At 47.4% G+C, this 19,557-nt stretch overlaps 1 protein-coding gene across 3 annotated transcripts in view; it reads right to left on the bottom strand.

The window, feature by feature from the left end:
• KIF21B (kinesin family member 21B) overlaps positions 1-19,557 on the bottom strand; it is a 70,912-nt gene that overhangs the window by 15,608 nt on the left and 35,747 nt on the right. For 2 of the 3 annotated variants that reach the window (XM_027843426.1, XM_027843427.1), the window contains exons 15-27: positions 17,824-18,023; positions 12,358-12,465; positions 10,552-10,620; positions 9,740-9,969; positions 9,237-9,384; positions 6,623-6,817; positions 6,401-6,502; positions 5,053-5,218; positions 4,661-4,712; positions 4,398-4,455; positions 3,609-3,814; positions 3,426-3,500; positions 1,538-1,651 (exon numbers count right to left, since the gene is read on the bottom strand). In XM_027843426.1, the coding sequence (XP_027699227.1) occupies positions 1,538-1,651; positions 3,426-3,500; positions 3,609-3,814; positions 4,398-4,455; positions 4,661-4,712; positions 5,053-5,218; positions 6,401-6,502; positions 6,623-6,817; positions 9,237-9,384; positions 9,740-9,969; positions 10,552-10,620; positions 12,358-12,465; positions 17,824-18,023 (1,723 nt within the window). The remainder of the gene's footprint in view (positions 1-1,537; positions 1,652-3,425; positions 3,501-3,608; positions 3,815-4,397; positions 4,456-4,660; positions 4,713-5,052; positions 5,219-6,400; positions 6,503-6,622; positions 6,818-9,236; positions 9,385-9,739; positions 9,970-10,551; positions 10,621-12,357; positions 12,466-17,823; positions 18,024-19,557) is intronic. The other variant, XM_027843428.1, reaches the window with a different exon arrangement.

Below are 19,557 nucleotides of genomic sequence, written 5' to 3'. Positions count from 1 at the left end.
GCCCTCTACCTAAGCCCATATTGGGCACGAGCTAGGCGCTAGCAGCAGAGCAGCCAGCATGGACCGAGCAAGAGCAGTTCCTGAGCTGGCCACCCTTGGATGCTGAGCACCCAAGCCTCGGTTCTCAGAAACCCTCATGTTACTGATTTGCAGAGCCTACTGAGGTCCTAGAGGTTCCTCTGGGGCTCCTACTCCCCTGGGTCTCACAGACTTAATACGGCCAAAGCACACTGGCACCTATGCCCTCTATGCTGAGTCTTTTCTCACCCTGCTTGGTATAAGTGATGCCTTTGGCAGAATTTCCTATGCCCCCCTACTCCTACCCACCAGGGGACCCTCTCTCAGGGTAGCTGGGTCCAGGTCAGGGACGGAGCTTCATGCTCCATTCCTTTACCAAGGGGCACTCTGAATTTTGAAGGACAGCCTCCAGGCCCACCTTTCTCACCCTTACCTCTCTGATTCCTGTAGGAACATGAGTCATCAGAGGTAGGGGGAGTCGAGGGGATCGGGGTCAGCTTAGTGATATGCTGAGGAAGCTCATTTTTTACTGAGGGATTTTTTTTCAAGTCCAAGGTGAATGATTTTCCCAGCAGGATGGTCAGTGCTGGGTGTGGGTCAATCCTCTGACACCATGGACCAGACAAAGGAAGGTGCCGAGTCAGTCCCTCTGCAAATTTGGACCCCTGGACAGATGAGAGAGCCATCTGCCCCTATCTGGCAGCAGAGGCTGCCTCGGATGAGGGTCCTAACTCTCCAGCCAGCTGAGTGGAGACAAGCTGCAGGGAGCCTGAGAAGGGGCCTGTGGGAGAGGGAGGTGGCTCTCCAACATCGCCAAGGCAAATACCACCCATCATGGTGGCAGATTTCCTCACTTCTCAGTCTGTGAGACAGAGACCAAGTGCACCATGGGGTTGGGGTAACCAAGGCATAGATTTAAAGAAAGTAGAGCAGATTTTGCCCTGCACTGGCACCGGCACCTACCAAAGGAGCCCCTTTTCTGCTGGCAACCTATGAAACACATCACGGAGGTCTAAAGAGTCCTGTCGAAGCATTTGTCTTAGAGACAAAGGAGGGACAGAAGGTTCTAGTACTTAAAGTCCCACCATTGAACAGTGGGGACCACTGCCATGGTCATCTGATGCTGAAGGACCAGAGAGGGGCCCAAAGTCTGCATTGAAGAGGGGTCAAAGGGCACACTCCCTGTGGGCCAGGCCCAGAACAGGGTGAGGTGTAACTCTCAAATTTTCTTCTCCTCCCCTCCTACCATCCTATACCAGAGGACAAGAGTAGGACCTGAATAGTCTCCAGAGAGGACAGATGACATTAGGAGGGACATGAGGACCTTATGCTTCAGAAGGGGCCCTGGGAACCTGGAGGAAGGGCAGGGAGGGAAAGGAAGGGGGAGAGAAGGGGATTTAATTCCTTGTTTGTCCCTGGGATCTAACCCAGGTTCAGCTTCCTCTCCCCTCCTCCCCCAGTGTTGCCCCCTCCTCCCCCTGGATCCCAGCCCTTGAGCCCCTGAGGCCCCAGCTCTTACTTGTCCAGTGCTGACCCCTGGCTCTGATTGCTGGTGAGGCGAGAGAAGACGTTGCGGTCATTGCGGGGCCGCGTAGGGGGGGACGAAGGGGGTGTGAAGGCCATGTCCGAGGACCTGGAGTGGGGCCAGGAGCAGAACATGGGAACTCACTACCTTCCAAGGCATCCTGTTCCCTTCTGGAATAGCTCTGATTGTTAGGAAGGTCTGCCTTACACGGAATCTAATCTTTCTGTGTCCTCTTTACCCAGTGTAGAGGACTCCCTTTCCCCACGCCAACTGCTTTACAACTTAGGGTCTTGAGAGCTGTCTGCGGGTGGTTTGTCCAGGGTTACCCAGATGGCATATGTCAGAGGCTGAATTTAGACCCTGATTCCAAAGCAGCGTTATTATTATTATTATTATCATTATTATTACCTATTACACCCTGCTGCCTCTTCCTGAGTCTAACATTGACTTCTTATGGTGAGAAAACTTCACAATAATGTCTGAGAGGCAGCATGGAATAGAACAGATGACCCTGGGGTCATCCAGCTCAGCCTGTGACACGTATTAGCCATGTGGCCACGGGCAAGTCCCTTAACCTATTGGTACCCCAGGGAGGTCTGTCTCTAAGACTGGAAGTTATAGATGAGCTGCTGGGCCGCATTGATCAAACGGATCTCCTCTTTTAGAGTTGTCTACAATGAAAAAATCACAGGTCTGGACTAAAACCACAAAAACCAGAAACACATCCAGTAAGAGCTCAGCGTCTAGCCTAAACCTCTCAGACTGCATTTTAAGTCCATTTTCTTCGTCGTCTTGAGTGCAATGAAACACCGAGGAGAGGAGAACACTCCTTTGTGTACGTAGCTCACCTCTCAGGGCTGCTCAGAAGGCACCTAGGCATTTGAGGTTATATTTGGAGGAGAAAGTGGATGGAGGCTCGGGTTGCTGAGCCATCTCGTCTCTCTCCTGGCCCTCCCAGACAACAGGCAAGAAAGACGGTGGGGTTCAACTGAAAGACTGATGGGCCAGAGACCTGGATTTCTGGATTTGAATCCTGGTTCTACCACTAGCTTACTGTGTGACTCTCCGGACCTCAGCTTCTTCATCTGGAGAATAAGGGAATGAGATAATCCCTAGGGTCCCTTTCAGCTCTGACAGTGTCTGGTTCTATATCACCAAACCCTAGAGGTTAATATCACCACATATATACCAGTCCTCACCATGATGACCCATTTGGGGATATCTCACTGCTCTTAAAAGTGTTGGCACCTATGGGTTGGCATCACGAGAGGTTACCATGTTGGCCGGGTAGGGACTGACTTAACCTGTATTTCTCCTCTTTGGCTCCTGAGTTCCCAATGCAAGGCCCTAAAGAAACCTCAGAAAAGTAATCAGATCTGAGGATTAGGGCACTTCTTATAGACCTGCATTAATGGAAAAGACCAGAGGCAAAATAGTTTAAAAAAAAAAAAAGTAATCTCAAGCACTACATAATGCAAAAGCCATTTATAGCTGACACCCATGAAATGACTTTTGAGAAGCAGGTTTACATTTTTAATTAGGTATGGGTTAGGTCAGTATGAAAATTAATTCACATTCTCTGCGTCCATGACTGGTAAGGATAGGAAGATAGATCAGGGACATCTCAAGAGCTGAAAGGGTTGTCTGATCCAGCTTATTCCTGAACATGAAACCCATTGGCAACCCACTCGACCCATGGTCATCCAGCCCCCCCCCCCCAGTGAGGGGGCACCTATTGTCCCCCAAGGCAGCTAGGTGACAGAGAGACTGTGCCAGGATTTAAAAATCTGCCTGGGATGGTGCACGAAGTAGATAACCTCCCACGAAAGGTACAATGCACGATATGGATGATTTAGTGCGGGCTATAGTCCTACTCCCCTACCTGATAGGTTGCCCTCGGTCATAGGACTTCCTCCGGGTGAGAGGCGAGGTGTCAGAGCCTCGGGATTGCCGAGGACTAGAACAGGTGGATAAAAGTACAATGAGCCCAAGAGGGTTCCCAAACCCCCAGGAGCAGATATCTTCCCTCTCACCTTCCCTCCCCAGTCCCTCTTCTTGTCCTTACAAGGTGCTGCCGCGGGTGGGTAGGCTGATGGTGCGTGAGACCTTATCTCGGTAGTACGGGTCTCGGACGGAGAAGCCCACACCGTCCTCCTTGATCTCCACAAGTGAGGCCAGAGACTTAGTGATGTTCTTGGTGGAGATGTCCAGTGGGGGACCCAGGCACTCAGCTGACACCGCCTTCATTTGAGCAGACAGCTTGGGCTCCCCCTGCAGAGGAACAGGGTGAGAGCAGGTCTACTTAGTGGGATGATCACATACTCATGAAGGCAGAGTTAAGGATGAAAACTTCCAGGGTAGAGTTTCTGAGGATTGGTGATTCACCACGGAACACCACTGGGCAATGACTTCAGGGATAGAGCTTAGCTATGGCTACCACTGTGGTAGTACAGTGGAGTGGACAGAGCACTGAACTTGGAGTCAAAAAGACCCAGGTCTGAACCTCACCTCTAACACTAGCTATGTGACTGTGGACAGGTCACAACCTCTCTGAGCCTCAGTTTACCTATTTGCAAAATGGGCATCATTGTTCTTGTATTATCTATCTCATGGGGTTTTAGTGAGGCTCAAATGAATAATGTGCTCTGCTATTATCAGTATTGCTATTACTGTGAAGACTTTTTCTTAGGCCCATGGGCACATGTTTCAATGGTTGCTACTAAGGCAAACCCTCCCTGGAAAGAGAAGACAGAAGTCATGCTGGGTCAGAAATTGAAGAGGGAGTGGGGAAGACCCAACTTGGAAAAGTGTGGAAAGGGCTGAGAAGATGTAAGGAGGGGCCCTAGTCACTCACCTTGAACTTGAAATCATCATGGCTGGTAGAACCTTTCATGGTGAAGGACTGGGAGAAGCTGGGGAAGACAAAGAGGTTACTAGCTCGGGTCTATCCCATTCCTTCATCACATCCACATCGGCAGTGGGTATAACCTCCTGGACTTGGGATCACTCCCAACCCCAGCCCAGGGCCACTGCTCTTTACTCCCACGTGGCCCCCTTGCCCGGCCCTCAGCATGTTCTGCCAGCTGGGTCCCTGTGGTTTCCAGCAGGGAAACTCACCTCCCCTCTGAGAACTCAGAGATCTCCTCATCTGTGCTGCAGTATCCATTTTCTGTGAAAAGGAAGAGGAAAGGCTCTGTTATGAGACGGGAGAGGGGAAGGACAGGAGGGGAGAACCAGAACTGTCCCCATCCCTCCAAGTCATTGCTTTTGCTGTAGAGGAACTAGAGGAAGAGGGAATATATCTCCCATGACTGGGGAGTTTCCCCTTTCATTCCCCCATCCCATCTGCCTAAGACCAAATGGATAACTCTATGGAATTGGGCTGGGCATCAAGGGGAGGTGAGGCTAAGCAGCTCCCCTGGTTCCCATGTCCAACCCTGGAAAAGCACCAATGGAGCAGGTGAACTGCTCGCGCTCCCTGGCTAGGGGGCCCTCCTTTCACCTCTTACCCTGCTGCATGTTGTGGATCAGGGCCTGTAGCTCAGGGTGGGCCTCGGCCTTCTCTCGAAGGGCATCCAGGATCAAATGGTTCTGAGAGGAGTTGTTCATATCTGTTTGCCTCAGCCGCCCCTCCAGCAGCCGGATCTGGGCCTCCTTCTGGGCCACCTGTAGACCCTGGTGAAGAAGGAACAGAGAGGGGTCACCCATCCCTGCCGGGGGTGGCTTGTGCTAAGCACCGTCCTTCCTCCTGAGACTCCTTCCCCAACCCAGCTCCCTTGGGACAGTCCTGTTCTCCTTTCCTTTTCTAGATATTATGGGGTCAAACAAAGGGAAGGAAGAGAGAGAGACTGTTTTTACCAAAAAAATAAGGGAGGGAACCTTTTCACTTCAGCCCCTCGGGACAGGCCCCCACATCTAGGACAATGGACCTCAACACCCCTCTATGTGTCCCATCACTCCCCGCATAGCTGCAGTATACTGGTAGCTAAGTTCTGCTCAAATTGGTCTTTGGGGTCACTTTTTTCCTTCTTCTAAGAGATTTTATAGTGTGCTATACTTCCCCTATTAGATTCTTTTTTTTTTTTTTTCTTTTTTTGCTTTTTGGTGAGGCAATCAGGGTTAAGTGACTTGCCCAGGGTTATACAGCTAGTAAGTGTCAAGTGTCTGAGGCTGGATTTGAACTCAGGTCCTCCTGACTCCAAGGCTGGAGCTCTATTCACTGTGCCACCTAGCTGCTCCTTACCTTATTAGATTTTTAAGCCCCATAAAGGCCTGAATACACCTGTCCCTTATACAGTGATGCCAGTATGAAAAGAGTAGGGAAGGTAAGGGCAAAGAAGGTATGGCTGGCACTAAGATAACTCACGGTTCCAAAATGGCGGTGTAGTACTATGGAACAAGTTGGATTTGGACTCACAGGACTTGGGTTCAAATCCCAGCTTTGCCAATTAGTACTCAACTTCTCTAGGCCTCAGGTTCCTCATTTGTAAAATGAGGGGGTTGGACTAGATGACCTCTGGAGTGCTTTCCTGTTCTAAATCTATGATTCAGTGATTTCTTTGAGGCTCAAATTGCTTGTACCCAAAATGGATTCCCATACATATATCCCTTGCCCTTCCTGTACCTCCGTCTACCTCATTCTTAGCCCAAGTACCCTTCAGGCTTAGCCCTACGTCTTATCCTTCAGTCCAAAGATGCAGAATTGAGAATTGGATCATATAATGAAATAAGGAGCCGCCTCCTCCCCTCCCCATCCTCATCATTTGAGAGAGGATATTATTCTTACTGCACCACCCTAGCATCCAGTCCCAGGCTCACTGCACACAAGGTAAAGAAGACAACGGTGAAGGTGATTACCTTTTCAATGGAGGCCTTGAGAAAGTTGTCCAACAAGAGTCGGGCTTCCGCCAGTGAGCAGGAGCTGATGACCACTGATGTGTCTGTGGAGTCGAGCTCCTCCTAGGACAGGGAAATGAAAGGCAGATGGCGCCCCCCGGTCAGTCCCAGAGGCAGGAAGGGAAGACAGAGCTGGGCTTAGCTTCCCTTCTATCCCCTGAGGACTGCCTGCCCGATAGTCACCTTGGTCTCCTCCAGCTGTACAATGGTGGCCTGGCAATCAGAAATGCTGTCATTGATATAGTCAATATTGGCTGCTAGCACCTCGATCTCTTCGCTCAGCTCCTGTAGCCCCTTCTCCTCCTCTGGGCTCTCTTCCTGAAGTCTCTCCCTCTTCCTCCTCAATGTTTCCTGAAGGAGAAATAGCTCCTCCCTTTTCTATGGATGAGACCAGAACAGAAGAGAGGGTCAATCATTATTACCATAACCAATATTATTAACACCATCATCATCACTATAACCATCATCTCACTATCGTTATCAACATTACCATCTTCATCATCATTATCACCATCATCAGCACCACAGTCATCACCACCAATACCATCATCACCAACACCATCATCATCAACATCACCACCATCATCATCATCATCATATTCATCACCACCATCACCATCACCATCTTCATCATCATCATCACCATCATCCACACCACAATCATCACCATTATCATCATCATCATTACCATCATCACCATCAACATCACCATCTTCATCATCACCACCACCACCACCATCATCATTATCACCATTATCATCAACATCACCATTGTCATCATCACTATCACCATCATCATCATCACTCAGGGGCTATATGGTGTGGTGGATAGAGATCTGGCTTGAAGTCTTGCTTTGTATGATCTCAGTGATCTAAGTCAGAGGTGTCAAACACAAGGCCTTGCCTTGTGCATGTGGCCCACAAACTCTTGAGTGCAGCAGAATCAGATTAAAATGTGGTTCTTATTGGACTTTAATGTGTTGATGTACCAACAAAAAAAGAAATGAAGAAGCAGGTGTGGTTTTCTAAGTCAACATGTGGCCTGCAGGAATCCTTATGTGTGATCCTTATGTGTGATGAGTAGCCCCAGTTTCTATCTGAGTTTGACACCACTGCTCTAAATAACTCTCTAAGACCCTAAATTATGGAGAAGGCGCCCTCCTGCATTGGTAAAGAGAGCTTCCTCATTTAGAAGCTCCCTATATCAGTGCCATCAGAGGTCCGGTCCCCATCTCCTGTCCTAATATTTCTGTAGTGCTTTAAGATCTGCAAAGCACTTTATATGGATTATTTCAATTGAGTAGCACAAAAGGAAACAACTGTTAATATCTTCCTTAATTAGGATCTCCTTATAGCTATCCTGTAAAAGGGGCAGCCAGGTGGTGCCATAGTGCATAGAGTACCAGGCCTGGAGTAAGGAAAACTCATCTTCCTGAGTTGAAATCTGGCCTCAGACAGTTGTGTGTGATCTTGGGCAAGTCATTTAACCCTATTTGCCTCAGTTTCCTCCTCTGTGAAATGAGCCAGAGAAGGAAATGGCAAATCACTCCAGTATCTGTGCCAAGAAAACCTCAAATAGAGTCAGACACAACTGAAATGGCTAAACAACAAGAAGAAAGAAGAACTCCTTATTATCTTACATGCAGACTTTTTAACTGTCAAGAAATCATCTCCAAAGATATTGACAGAATAGCCACAAGTTAGAAAGGACTTTCTACAGCATAATGAATGGAAAGAATGCTGGATTGTAAATTAAGGTGGTTAGCCTGGATGGCCTCTGGGTCTCTTTCAGTTTCAAATCTAAGTTCCTCTGAGCCTCTGTGTGAAATTGCTTATCTTCCCTAGGCATCAGTTTCTTCATCCATAAAATGGGAGTGAGGGTGGATTCTATGGCCACTAAGATTCCTTCCAGGCCGATACTGCTGATCCTCTGCCCATCATTGAAGATCTGGACCCAACCTCCTCTCCAGCTTTGTGTCCCAAGGAATAGTGATTCCTTGGATAGTTTCTGTAAATTTCCTACTTCTATACCATTTCTTATTTTGCTAACCTCTACCTTGAATGCCCTCCCTATAAGCTCTCACACATTTTCATTTTATTAGAATCCTACCTAACCTTCAAAGATACTAGCTAGAATGATGATGATGATGGTTATCACCATTATTGATATTTTCATCAATCAATCAATAATCATTTATTAAGCACCTACTATGTACCAGGTATCAAACCCAGGTCTTCCTGACTTGAGCCAAGTACTCTATCCACTATACCACTATACCATACTGCCTCTATATAGCCATGTATAGCCCAAAGATAAAACCCTGTCCCTTCCCTTTTCCCTTCCTCTTAACTAGACGACTCAGGCTTAATCTTCTAGGTACTTCTCAGCATCATTAGAATCCACTCAAAGAAAAAAAAAGGGGGGGCAGGGGAAGAGAGAGAGAAAAGGGAAATGAAGAAAAGTCTAACTAATCTGACTAATCTGGAAAGAAAGTGAAGTCAGAATTTAGATAATAGAAGGTGGAGAAAAGAAAAGATAGAATTAAAACAAAGGGAAGAGGGAGCCCAGCAGGGGAAAAAAGAAATGTCTGCCTTTTCTCTAATGAACAGATGCCTCCTTCAATGCAATTCAATAGGCATTTATGCAGCCCTACTATGTGCACAGTACTGTGCTAGGTGTTGGGGTGGACACACAATTAAGATATGATGGTCTCTGCCCTTATGAAACTCCCACTGGGAGTGGAGGACATCGAGGCATTTTGCCCCAACCTCAGCACCAGGACCCATTCTCCTCTACCTTGATAAGCCTTTCCATGTCGGCCTCTAGGTTGACGATGGTCATCCTCTGCATGACAATGTCGATGATGCGCCGTTCTAGGGACTGCCACTTTAACCTGGCAGCCTTGCTGAAGCTCTGGCTAGCCCCCTTCTTCTGGAACTTCTTCCTGAAGGGAAAGCGGCGAGGGGCTCATCACTACCCAGATCTCAGCTGCTGCTGCTGCCCCTACTGCCCTCTCTACCCATGCCAAAGCAACCCAATGTCTATTCTGAGGAGCTCAAGCAAGAATGGTGTGTTGGGAGGTGGGGGTGGGGAAGAAGAATCAATCAACCAAAAAGAATTTATTAAGCATCTACCATGTTCCAGCCAATGGGGATACAAAGTCCCAGGTCTCAGGGAGCTTATGTTTTATTTGAAAAGAAAAAAAAAAAAGAAAGGAGGCTAATATAGTTCTGGTGGGTTTCTACTCTGACCTCACAGAAGGGACAATATGTGCAATGCTCACAGCCACCCAATCTGACCTGGCAGGACGGGTGCCGTTGACCGGGGTTGCTGGGTCCCCCAGAAAGTGGTTGATCTTTCGATTCCATTGGCGCACGATGCTTGAGACAGATCGGGCTCCAGACTCTGCCTCAGATGAGGTGGCGCTAGCTGACACCTCCGCTCCCGAGTCCAGCATGGGAGGCTTTGTCACTACCCGGCCCGCCGCCCGCTCTGACATGGGCTTGGCCAGGCGTCGCAGCGCAGACACCTAAAAGGAAGGAGGAGACCCCGTGGGCTTCTCACACTCTTCAGCAATCCCACTGGGGCAGACAAAGAGGCATGGAAAAGGCCTGGGGAGAGGGGACAGAGGCAGTCCAACGAGCCCAAGCTTCTGATAATGGGCCCCAGGGATAGCTAGAATAATAAATCAATCAACGTGCTTTCATTGCAGGCCTAGTGAAACCACCTGGTCATTTATCCAAATTAGATCTAGGGCTGGGGCAGAGAAAGAACCTGGGGAATGTCTGTCTTTGATATACAGCAAAAAATAAATGTGCAAATGATTCCCACCACAATATGCAAATGAATATCTGTTATCTCTGAGTCAACAGCTCTGACACTACTGGTAAGAGACCAGCAGCCCTGCCCAGGAATACCCATGGACCCCAGAATAGGGAAGAACTGTTCCCAAAGTCAAAAGGAACTTCCCTTCCAAACTCTAGAATTGGGGAATAGCCCCTTTCAGCAACAGCCACCTCAGTGGTGGTGGTGGTAGTGGTAGATAGAAAGGAAGAGGAAAGGGGGTGTTTCTGGGTGGGATTCCTGCCCAGCCCCACTGGGATGAGCTCACCTCCTGGGTTTTTCTCCTCAACACCATCTCCTGCTGGCGCTTCTGAGATTCCAGAGCCCGGATCTGAAACTGTATGGGAGAAGGAGGTCAAGGGTGAGAGAACTGGCACTTGGGATCTCAAAGCACTCTAAGTTCACCGGGTTGTTGTAGAGAGTGCAACAGGGAGGCCTCTCTTCATCTCTACAGAGAGGGAAACTTGAGTTTCACAGAGGGCCAGTTGCAGCTCATGCTCTAACATGGGTCTTCTTCCATAGAACTCTGACTCCCCCCACCACATCCATTTAGAGAATTACTTCCTTAATGGAAGGCATATCCATTACCCAGCTTGTACCTGTGTGCAAGACTTGGACTTGAGGAGAGAGCACATCCTCGTCCTTCCCTGGGACCCGAGACTTATAGATTTGATTTGCCCGTGATAATGCCATAATGGCTTCAAAGGCCCTACTAACTAGCTATGTGATCTTGGGAAGGTCACTGTGTAGTTCTTTGGACTAAAGTTCCTTCCTTGGTAAAATGAGAGAGTCTCTAAAGACCCTTCTAGTTTCACATTCCGCAGTTCTATCATCCAGAGTTCTCTCTGAAATCCCTTCATTCATCCAACTGAGCACTAATTATGTGTCAAGCTCTGGGCTGGACACTGGAGATTCAATGACAAAATCATCTGCCTTCAGGGAGCTTACTTTCTACTTCCTTCCAAACAGCCCAAGAATCTTCTCTGAGTTATTATTCCTGCAGTTGGGAGGGAACCTTTACTGAAAGAATGGCTGCCCTTGGTCAGCAGGGGGAGCCTGGTGGCTTAGGGACAGTGGTCCTCACACATATTATAAATCAGCCAGAAGGAACCTCAGAGACCCACATGAGAATTTCCCCTTTAAAAGAGCCAGTAACCCAAATATTGCTTGAAGACAGTCCATTGCACGTTGGAACTGGTCTAATAATAGTCAGGAAGTTTTTCTTCCTATTAAACTGAAATCTGAATCTTGGTAACTTTTATCTTCCCACTCCTCATTCTGCCCATTGGGGCACCCTTCACATGACATCCCATCAAATATTAGAAGACAGCTCTTCCATCCTCCACCCCCTAAGTCTTCTCTTCTCCAGGCTACTTCCCATATGGCATACTGGTTACTAGTTGCTCTCTCCTTTACCAGTCGGGGCTAAGAAGGACCTTAGTTGATCAATAAAGTCCCACTCTCTTTATACTGAAATCACAATGACAGTTTCTTATATTTATCTAGTGCTTTAGAGTTTACAAAGTGCTTTCATACATATCATCTAATGCTCACAGCTACCCTATGGCATAGGTAGGGATTCTAGGGCTAATAGGGACCTCAGAGTTCACCTTGTTGAAATACTTCATTTTGCAAATGAGCAAACCAAATCCCAGAGGGGTAATAAGTAAATGGCTACTTGTCTAAGGTCACACAGGTCCTGCAGTTGACTTAATCACAAGAGTTGACTTCCTGAACAATGTTAGAACCTAAATATATTTCCATTACTCACAATGCTATGAATTAGGGTAATTTCTTTTCAATGGAAAACTATAGCTAATTGGGTCATTCTTGGTCATTTCCTGTGGCTGCTCTCAGACTCCCAATTTTGCAGACTTGTTCGCTCATCTTCCTACCCATTCAGATCAAAAGCAGAGATGTTCCTTCTCACCAGGGCCCCCCCTAAGCACTAGCTCCTTCTGAATTCTCAACGACTGAAGGCTCAGGGGGTGAGCAGGAGGAGCTCACGAAGAACTATCTGTGCACATGAATTGGGGTGGGTGGTGGTGGGAGAAGACAAGTGGGACCCCCTCACCTCCTGCCGCCGTTGCTCCTTCTTGAGCTGTGCTATTTCCCTGTTCCTCTTGGTTTCTACCAGCCGCCTCCGTTGCTGCTCCTCCCTCATTTGCTTCATCAAGGCCACCTACAGAAGGGTGACAGAGCATTAGCATGAAGACTTGGTCTAACGGAGAAAGAGAGACCCACAGATGGGCTGTCCAAGAAGAGACTGGATATATCCTTCATGGCCCATCAGGTACCATTTGAATGGGGGGAGGGGAGAAAGAGACACAGAGGGGTCATAAGGCAAAGTGATGATCAAGAACTACTCTTCCCAGACAACATAGTTATCTAGACACTTGGCTTGGGAAGAGAAGGCACAAAAGTACAGAAAGCTGCTAGATCCCTAGTATCCATAGACATGGAATCTCAGGGTTGTAAGAAAGCTCCAAGGTCACCTGATATAACCCATACTCAGGCAGGAATCCTCTCTATTACATCCTGGCAGCTTTTCAAGTCTCTTGATGACCTCCAGTGATAGGGAACTCATCACACCTCCTGAGGCAGCCCATTATGTTTTCAGACAGCTTTGATTTTTAGGAAGCTCTTCCTTTAAATGAGCCAAAATCTTTCACTTTGCAGCTTACACACATTGCTCCTAGTTCTGTCCTGTTATGACAGGAATGCCTCAGTGACCTGGCCTGAAATGTAGCCCTCAAATGATGAACTCAAGTCAGAGTAAGAATGGAGCCAACTTGTTGGTTTGAAAGTTGACTGGATTACCAGGCTCCAGCTCTTTTTCAAGAGTCTCGTGACTGGGTAGAGAGCCTTCTATTAACCAATGATAGAAATATGCAGATCCCACTAAGTGCTAAACTCTGACCCCCACCCTATCCCCACCTTGTGACACTACACAAAATCCCCTTTGGAGGATACAGATAGAGCCATAACCAGATGGCAAAGTAGCAGGAAATAGACCCTTAATTCATTAGTGGGGGGTGAAAAAGGCGCCCAGACACTGCAAAGCTGATGCTAAGGAAGTGGGCTTGGGATAAGCTCCCTGGGAGGTAGCAGAATAGGGACTGGGGGGAAGAAGCAACCCATCTCTTAACTTTTTAATTTTTACCTAATCATTCTTGCTCCCTGGATATTTCTAAGTCGATTTATTTTTTCTGAAGGTCCTCAAGTCCTATTAGTACTCTCTAACCTCGAGCACCATGGAACAGAGGCTTCCTTTGCCCAGCCCAAGGTATGGATGACTCTGAATACAGATCTGAAGAATTGCACTTTCTGATCAAGCACACATTTCTACAGCTTCAAGCAGAAACAGGTGAGAAAGTCTCTAGGTACATCATTAACAACCTGCTGAAATGTGGTTGCAATGTGGCAGAGCCTGAACAGAAATGACTGCAGAGTCCAAATGGCCAGATATTGCATGCCAAAGGCAGTTTTCAACTCATCTCCCCTTTGAATTCTTACTCAGTTGTAGGCCACACATAGGGCCAATTTGGTGGACCACCTTATGCTAAGCAGCTGTTGTGACAGCTCCATGATGAGTGAGGAGGTCACCAGTTTGTCACAGGAATTTGGAAAAGTGCCCTAAAACTAATATACAGCCACAACACACCATCCTTTCTAAGGAGACTTCTGGGGACATCTGGCCAGTGTGGATGGGTGATTAAACTCAAATTTAGGTTGAAACAAAAGTATTTTCTCAGGACGCAAGCTCAGGGCCCCAAACTGAGTGACTATGGTCTTAAGAGCTGCTAGGCACCAGAGTGAAGTACTGATAGAGAGAAGTGTGCTTGGCTTTGTTTGAAAATTTTAAATAACTTTTGGAGCTCCTGGTGTTTTACATAAAAATGAGATACTCTGTGCAATAGCCAAGACTATCCTGAGGAAACAGGCTGCCCATTGCTTTGTTTTTCGGCCTTCTTAGGAATGTTCTTTGCAGACACACAGCCTGGAAGTTGGTGAGGCTGCTGGAGATGGTGGCCCAGATGCTAGATCTAGAAGATGGCTGGGTCATAAGCCATCAGCCAAGATCCCTGAGAGTGTGGGGTCCAGACAAGAAGGAAGAAGAAATGCTCATGGCATTCCTGTGATCAGCAGGAGCACTTTTTCCTTGTCACAAACTCCCTCTACTGGGGCAAGAAAATCCTTGGAGTATTTGGAGAGTCTTAAGTTGAATTTTCTCTCTCTCTCTCTCTTTTTTTTTTAGGCAATTGGGGTTAAGTGACTTGCCCAGGGTCATACAGCTAGTAAGTGTCAAGTGTTTGGTCTGAGGTCAGATTTGAACTCAGGTCCTCCTGACTGCAGGGTCGGTGCTATATCCACTGAGCCACCTAGCTGCCCCTTTTCTTTCTCTCTCTCTCTCTCTCTCTATATATATATATATCTATATATATATATAATTTATATATATCTTTCTCTCTTTCTCTCTCTCTCTGTCTCTGTCTCTGTCTCTCTCTAATGCATATACAAACTTTATTGTATATGGAACAGGCAAGTTGGATAGAGTTTATTTTTGTTGCCAACATCCAGAGCATCCTGATCTGGGGCATCATAGGCAGACATTGTCCTTCTCTCTATCAGGACAGATTTGACTTTGGCCACACTGATGTATTGCTTGCTTGATGATTTTGTTGACTCTGACATCTATGATGAATACCAGGGCATTGCTGTCTTCAGTCTTCTTCATGGAAAGCTCAGTGGTCAAGGGTAATGATAATGGCAGAGTGATCAAGCTTGTTTCTTCTATGGCACTTTTCCAAGGATATCTGGGCTATGATCAAAGCCAACGTGTCTTGGGTCATTGGAAGATGGGAGATGTTTAGATTTTCTACTTTTTATGACTATGTACACCTTTCTTTCGACACTGCCTTCTTGACCTTCAAGGACTATGACCTAGCTTCTGACTTGGGGCATGGGAGAACCATTTCTTTCTTTGCCTTAGGTGATATCTTGGGGTAATGGATCTCCCCAGGTGCTTCTCACAGGCTTATAGCTCTAACACCTGCTCAAACCTCATCAGGCTAGGGGCAGCTAGGTGGTGCAGTGGCTAGAGCACCGGCCTGAAGTCAGGAGGACCTGAGTTCAAATCCGGCCTCAGACCAAACACTTGACACTTACTAGCTGTGTGACCCTGGGCAAGTCACTTAACCCCAATTGCCTAAAAAACAAACAAACAAACAAAACCTCATCAGGCTTCACCTCCAAAGAGGTCTATCTAATCCATAGATTTTTGTGAACTCCTTGTCCATAAAACTTGCCAATTCCTTGGAGCCACTCGTAACTACCACAGGCAGTGAATTCATTGATCAGGTTGCCGTGGGGATGTCCAGGTGCTAATCTTAATAGAGCTTGCACAAATGTAGGTGGTAGAAGGTAAGCTCCTTGAGGGCAAGAACTGTGACAGTGCCTGACACACAGTAGGCCCTTAATAAATATCGGCTGTTGGACCAGCAATACCGCTACCAGTTTTGTATCCCAAAGGGATCAAAGAAAAGGGAAATGGACCTATTTGTACAAATATATTTATAGCAGCTTTTTTTTTTGAAGTGGCAAAGAATTGGAAATCAAGTGAATGCCCATAAATTGGGGAATGGATGAACAAGTTGTGGTATACGAATATGATGGAATACTATTGTGCTATAAGAAATGATGAGCAGGATAGTTTCAGAAAAACCTGGGAAGATCTAGATGAACTGATGTGAAGTGAATAGAACCAGGAAAACACTGTACCTAATAATAGTAATATTGTAAAGGTGATCAACTATGAAAGACCAAGACAATGCTTCATGACAATTCCAAAGGTCCCATGATTAAAAAAATGCTATGTCCAGAGATAGAACAGATGAACTCTGAATGCAAATTGAAGCATACTTTTTTTACTCTCTTTGTTTTTATTGTTTTATTTTGTTTGTTTTCTTTTGCAACATGGTTAATAAGGAAATATGTTTTGTATGACTTCACATGTATAACTGATATCATGTTGCTTGCCTTCTCGAAGGTTGGGCAAGGGGAGAGATGGAGGGAAAGAATTTGAAACTCAAAATTTTAAAAAATGAATGTTAAAATTTTTTAAAATAAAATTGGAAATATATAGTGAAATAAATAAAAATACATTAAAAAATGTTGGCTGATGAATTGAAAGCAAGGAACTCTTCCAAGAGCAGTACTTATTAGACCAAACTATTGAAGACTTTCCTTGCTGTCTAGAATAGTGTTCCCTGTCACTGGCACCTATCTCCAAATCTGTAAGTCAAGCTCAAAGATCATCCACCACCATGACAGGAGGGAGAAGGGTCATGTCAGGTGACTAGAAGTCTCACTGTGGAGGCATCTGCCTGGCTTCTTTCAGGCTCATTCCATCAGTTCTCTCAGGAGACCTGCTTTGACAAGGTGATAAAGTTGCTGTGTATCTCAGAAGCGGCTAGCTGCTTGAACCAGGAGAATTCATCCCTAGTATCTTAGGCCGTGATGGAAAACTGCATCATTGTCCATTCCAGGTTCGCCACCAGAGAGAAACTGAGCAGTGCACTGGGTATACCTGCCTGTACACAACACCCATAAAGTCTGACTATGCCCTGGACAAAGTCATTAATATTATCAATCATGATGTCATCAGTGGCAAAGGAGAGATCCAAGTATCTGAGGGAAGGCTGTCCCCACTCAAATTCATCATTAGGCATATTCAGATGTGCTCTGAAGGGTTGGTCTGAGGACCACTGAGAAAAAGAACTTTTGCTAATTCAAAGACCCCCACTGTTTGCTGGAGCAGCCATCATGCCCTGAGGCAAGATAGGGCGGAGGAGCCACAGAAGGACTCAGGCAGGCTGAGGCTGGTGGACTGCCTGGGCTCAGGAGTTCTGAGCTTCAGTGGTCTGGGCCAATTGGATGTCCTTACCAAGTTCCCACACCAGGATGCTGAGCCACGGTGAGACTCGGAAAGGAGGGTAAACTGGCCTAGGTCAGAATCAGAGAAGAGCAAAGCTCCTACGCCCATCAGGAGAGGGTTCGAAGCCATGAGCGCTCACTGCATTTCCAGCCTCGTTGAGCTAAGGAGACCCAGTCTCAAAATGGGGCTGAGTAGGGCAGGCGGGGAGAAGAGGAGAAGAGCCAATAGTCAAAGACAAGCAAGTAGGAGATGGAAAGTACAGAGAAGCTGGTGGCTGAAGACCAGGTAGAAGGCATGGGCCAAGTCAGAAAGAGAGCAAGAGCCAGCAGGGCACGCCAGAGACCAGAGCACTCTGAAAGTGAAGCCAAGTCTTCTTCAGAGAAGCCTCTCCTTGCAGCCAGAGCCAACGAGTAACAACCTCGGCCACAGGCACCCCAGCCCCCCACAGCAGGAACCAAAGGTCAGAAATTTGGGAGGAATTACATGAATAGGCAGCAATGACATTCTGGTGAAACGCAAACCAGCAGGAAAACACACTCCCCGCGCTGTTCCTAGCTCCCATTCGGGGCGCCTCCCCCCTCGTTCCCTGTGCCCTCTCCTTACCTTGGCCTTCTTCATCTCTGCCACCTCGGCCTGGAGCTTCTTCAGCTCCCTCTCGTAACGGGACTGGTTCTTGAGCAGCCGGGCATGCTCTTTCTGGGCTGCCTGCAACTTCTGTAGGTCGCGGTTCATCTCCCGCAGACGCTTCTCGTAGTCCGCCTTGATCTTGTTGGCCTTCTCCTCTGTGTAGCACTCCATGGTGCCTGGGGCGGAAAGAGGCGCAGGGGCTGAGCCTCAGAACTAGAGCCCGGGGCTCCGGACAAAGGTGGGGCGGTGTAATGGAGGCGCGACAGATGCATGGCTCTGTGCTGTTAACTCGCTGTGTGAACCTGGTTAAGTGAATCACTTCATCCCACTATATACACACGTACACATGTGTACATACACACCGATATGCACACGCACACACATATACGCACACATACATGCATGTACACACTCATGTACACACACATACACCCTGTACCCTGCTGCCCATCTGCCCACACCCTGGTCCTTGCTCTTGAGTTGTAGTGTAGTTACCGATCTAAATTCACCTCATCCCTCAGGATCTGCAACCAGTGAATTGGTGACCCTGGACTTGGCCTGTTCTTCTGGACGGAGCCCACCTAATGCTACTCTACCCTTATCCCTATTTCCTGGTCCTCTCACATGTAGCCAGCCAGCCACCCCGAATCTGAGCATGCTAGGGACTCTGCAACGTATTCTCATCATGCCAGCGCATATTTAGAACAGTGCCTGGCACATAGTAGATGCTTTTCTCAGATTGGATTAGATAGATGAAGGTACCCTTTGGCTCTAGCAGCTTGGTGGCAGAGTGGATAGAGCCTTGTTAGACCTGGAGTCCGAAAGACCCAAGTTCAAATCTGTTCTCAGATATTTATTAGCTGTGTGACCCTGGGCAAGTCACTTAATGTCCATTTGCCTCAGTTTCTTCAACTTAAAATGAGGATAACAACAGCACCTTCCTTGCAGGGTTGTTGTGAGGATCAAATGAGATAATATTTATAAAGCACTCAGTGCAGAGCCTGGTACAAACTAAATGCTTATTTTCCCTCCCTTTCCCTAACAGAGCTCCATTTGGGATATGAAGAAAAGGGGGTAGGAACATCCTGGAGGAGGCACCACTCCCGTCATTAGCTCCCTAACTTGATGGCTAAAATGCACCTTCATGTGGCAAATAAGTGGGGGATGTGTGTGTGCTGGAGGGAGAAGGCCACCGTGTGAAAGAGAGGGCTGCGAGAAGAGAATGGGAATTGGGAGGACCAGAAATGAGCAGGACACAGAGGGAACTGGAGAATATTCGAAGGAAGGCAAAGAGAATGAACCGAAGGAGGGTGTATGGAGGAGGGATCTGGAAGTCTGAGGAGAAATCCCTACTGACATGGAATAGAAGTTCCAGGGCTGGACAGGTTTGCAGGCTGCAGATCAATCAGCCAATCAATAATCAATACATACCAATTAGTGTCTACTATGTGCCAGGCATCGTTCTAAATATGTGCTGGCATGATGAGAATATGTTGCAGAGTCCCTAGCATGCTCAGATTCCGGATGGCTGGCTGGCTACATGTGAGAGGACCAGGAAATAGGTATAAGGGTGGAATAGCATTAGGTGGCCTCCGTCCAGAAGAACGGGTCAAGTCCGGGGGCACTGGTTATAGCTCCTGAGGGTTGAGGTGCCTATAGATTGGTAACTAGACTGACACTCCTTGAGGGAAGGGACCAGGGTGTGGGCAG

Source organism: Vombatus ursinus, unplaced genomic scaffold (assembly GCF_900497805.2).
Source record: "Vombatus ursinus unplaced genomic scaffold, bare-nosed wombat genome assembly UNPS02014909.1, whole genome shotgun sequence".
Classification (NCBI taxonomy): domain Eukaryota; kingdom Metazoa; phylum Chordata; class Mammalia; order Diprotodontia; family Vombatidae; genus Vombatus; species Vombatus ursinus.
Note: the sequence above shows the minus strand (reverse complement) of the source record. Positions and strands in the feature narration are given on the sequence as shown.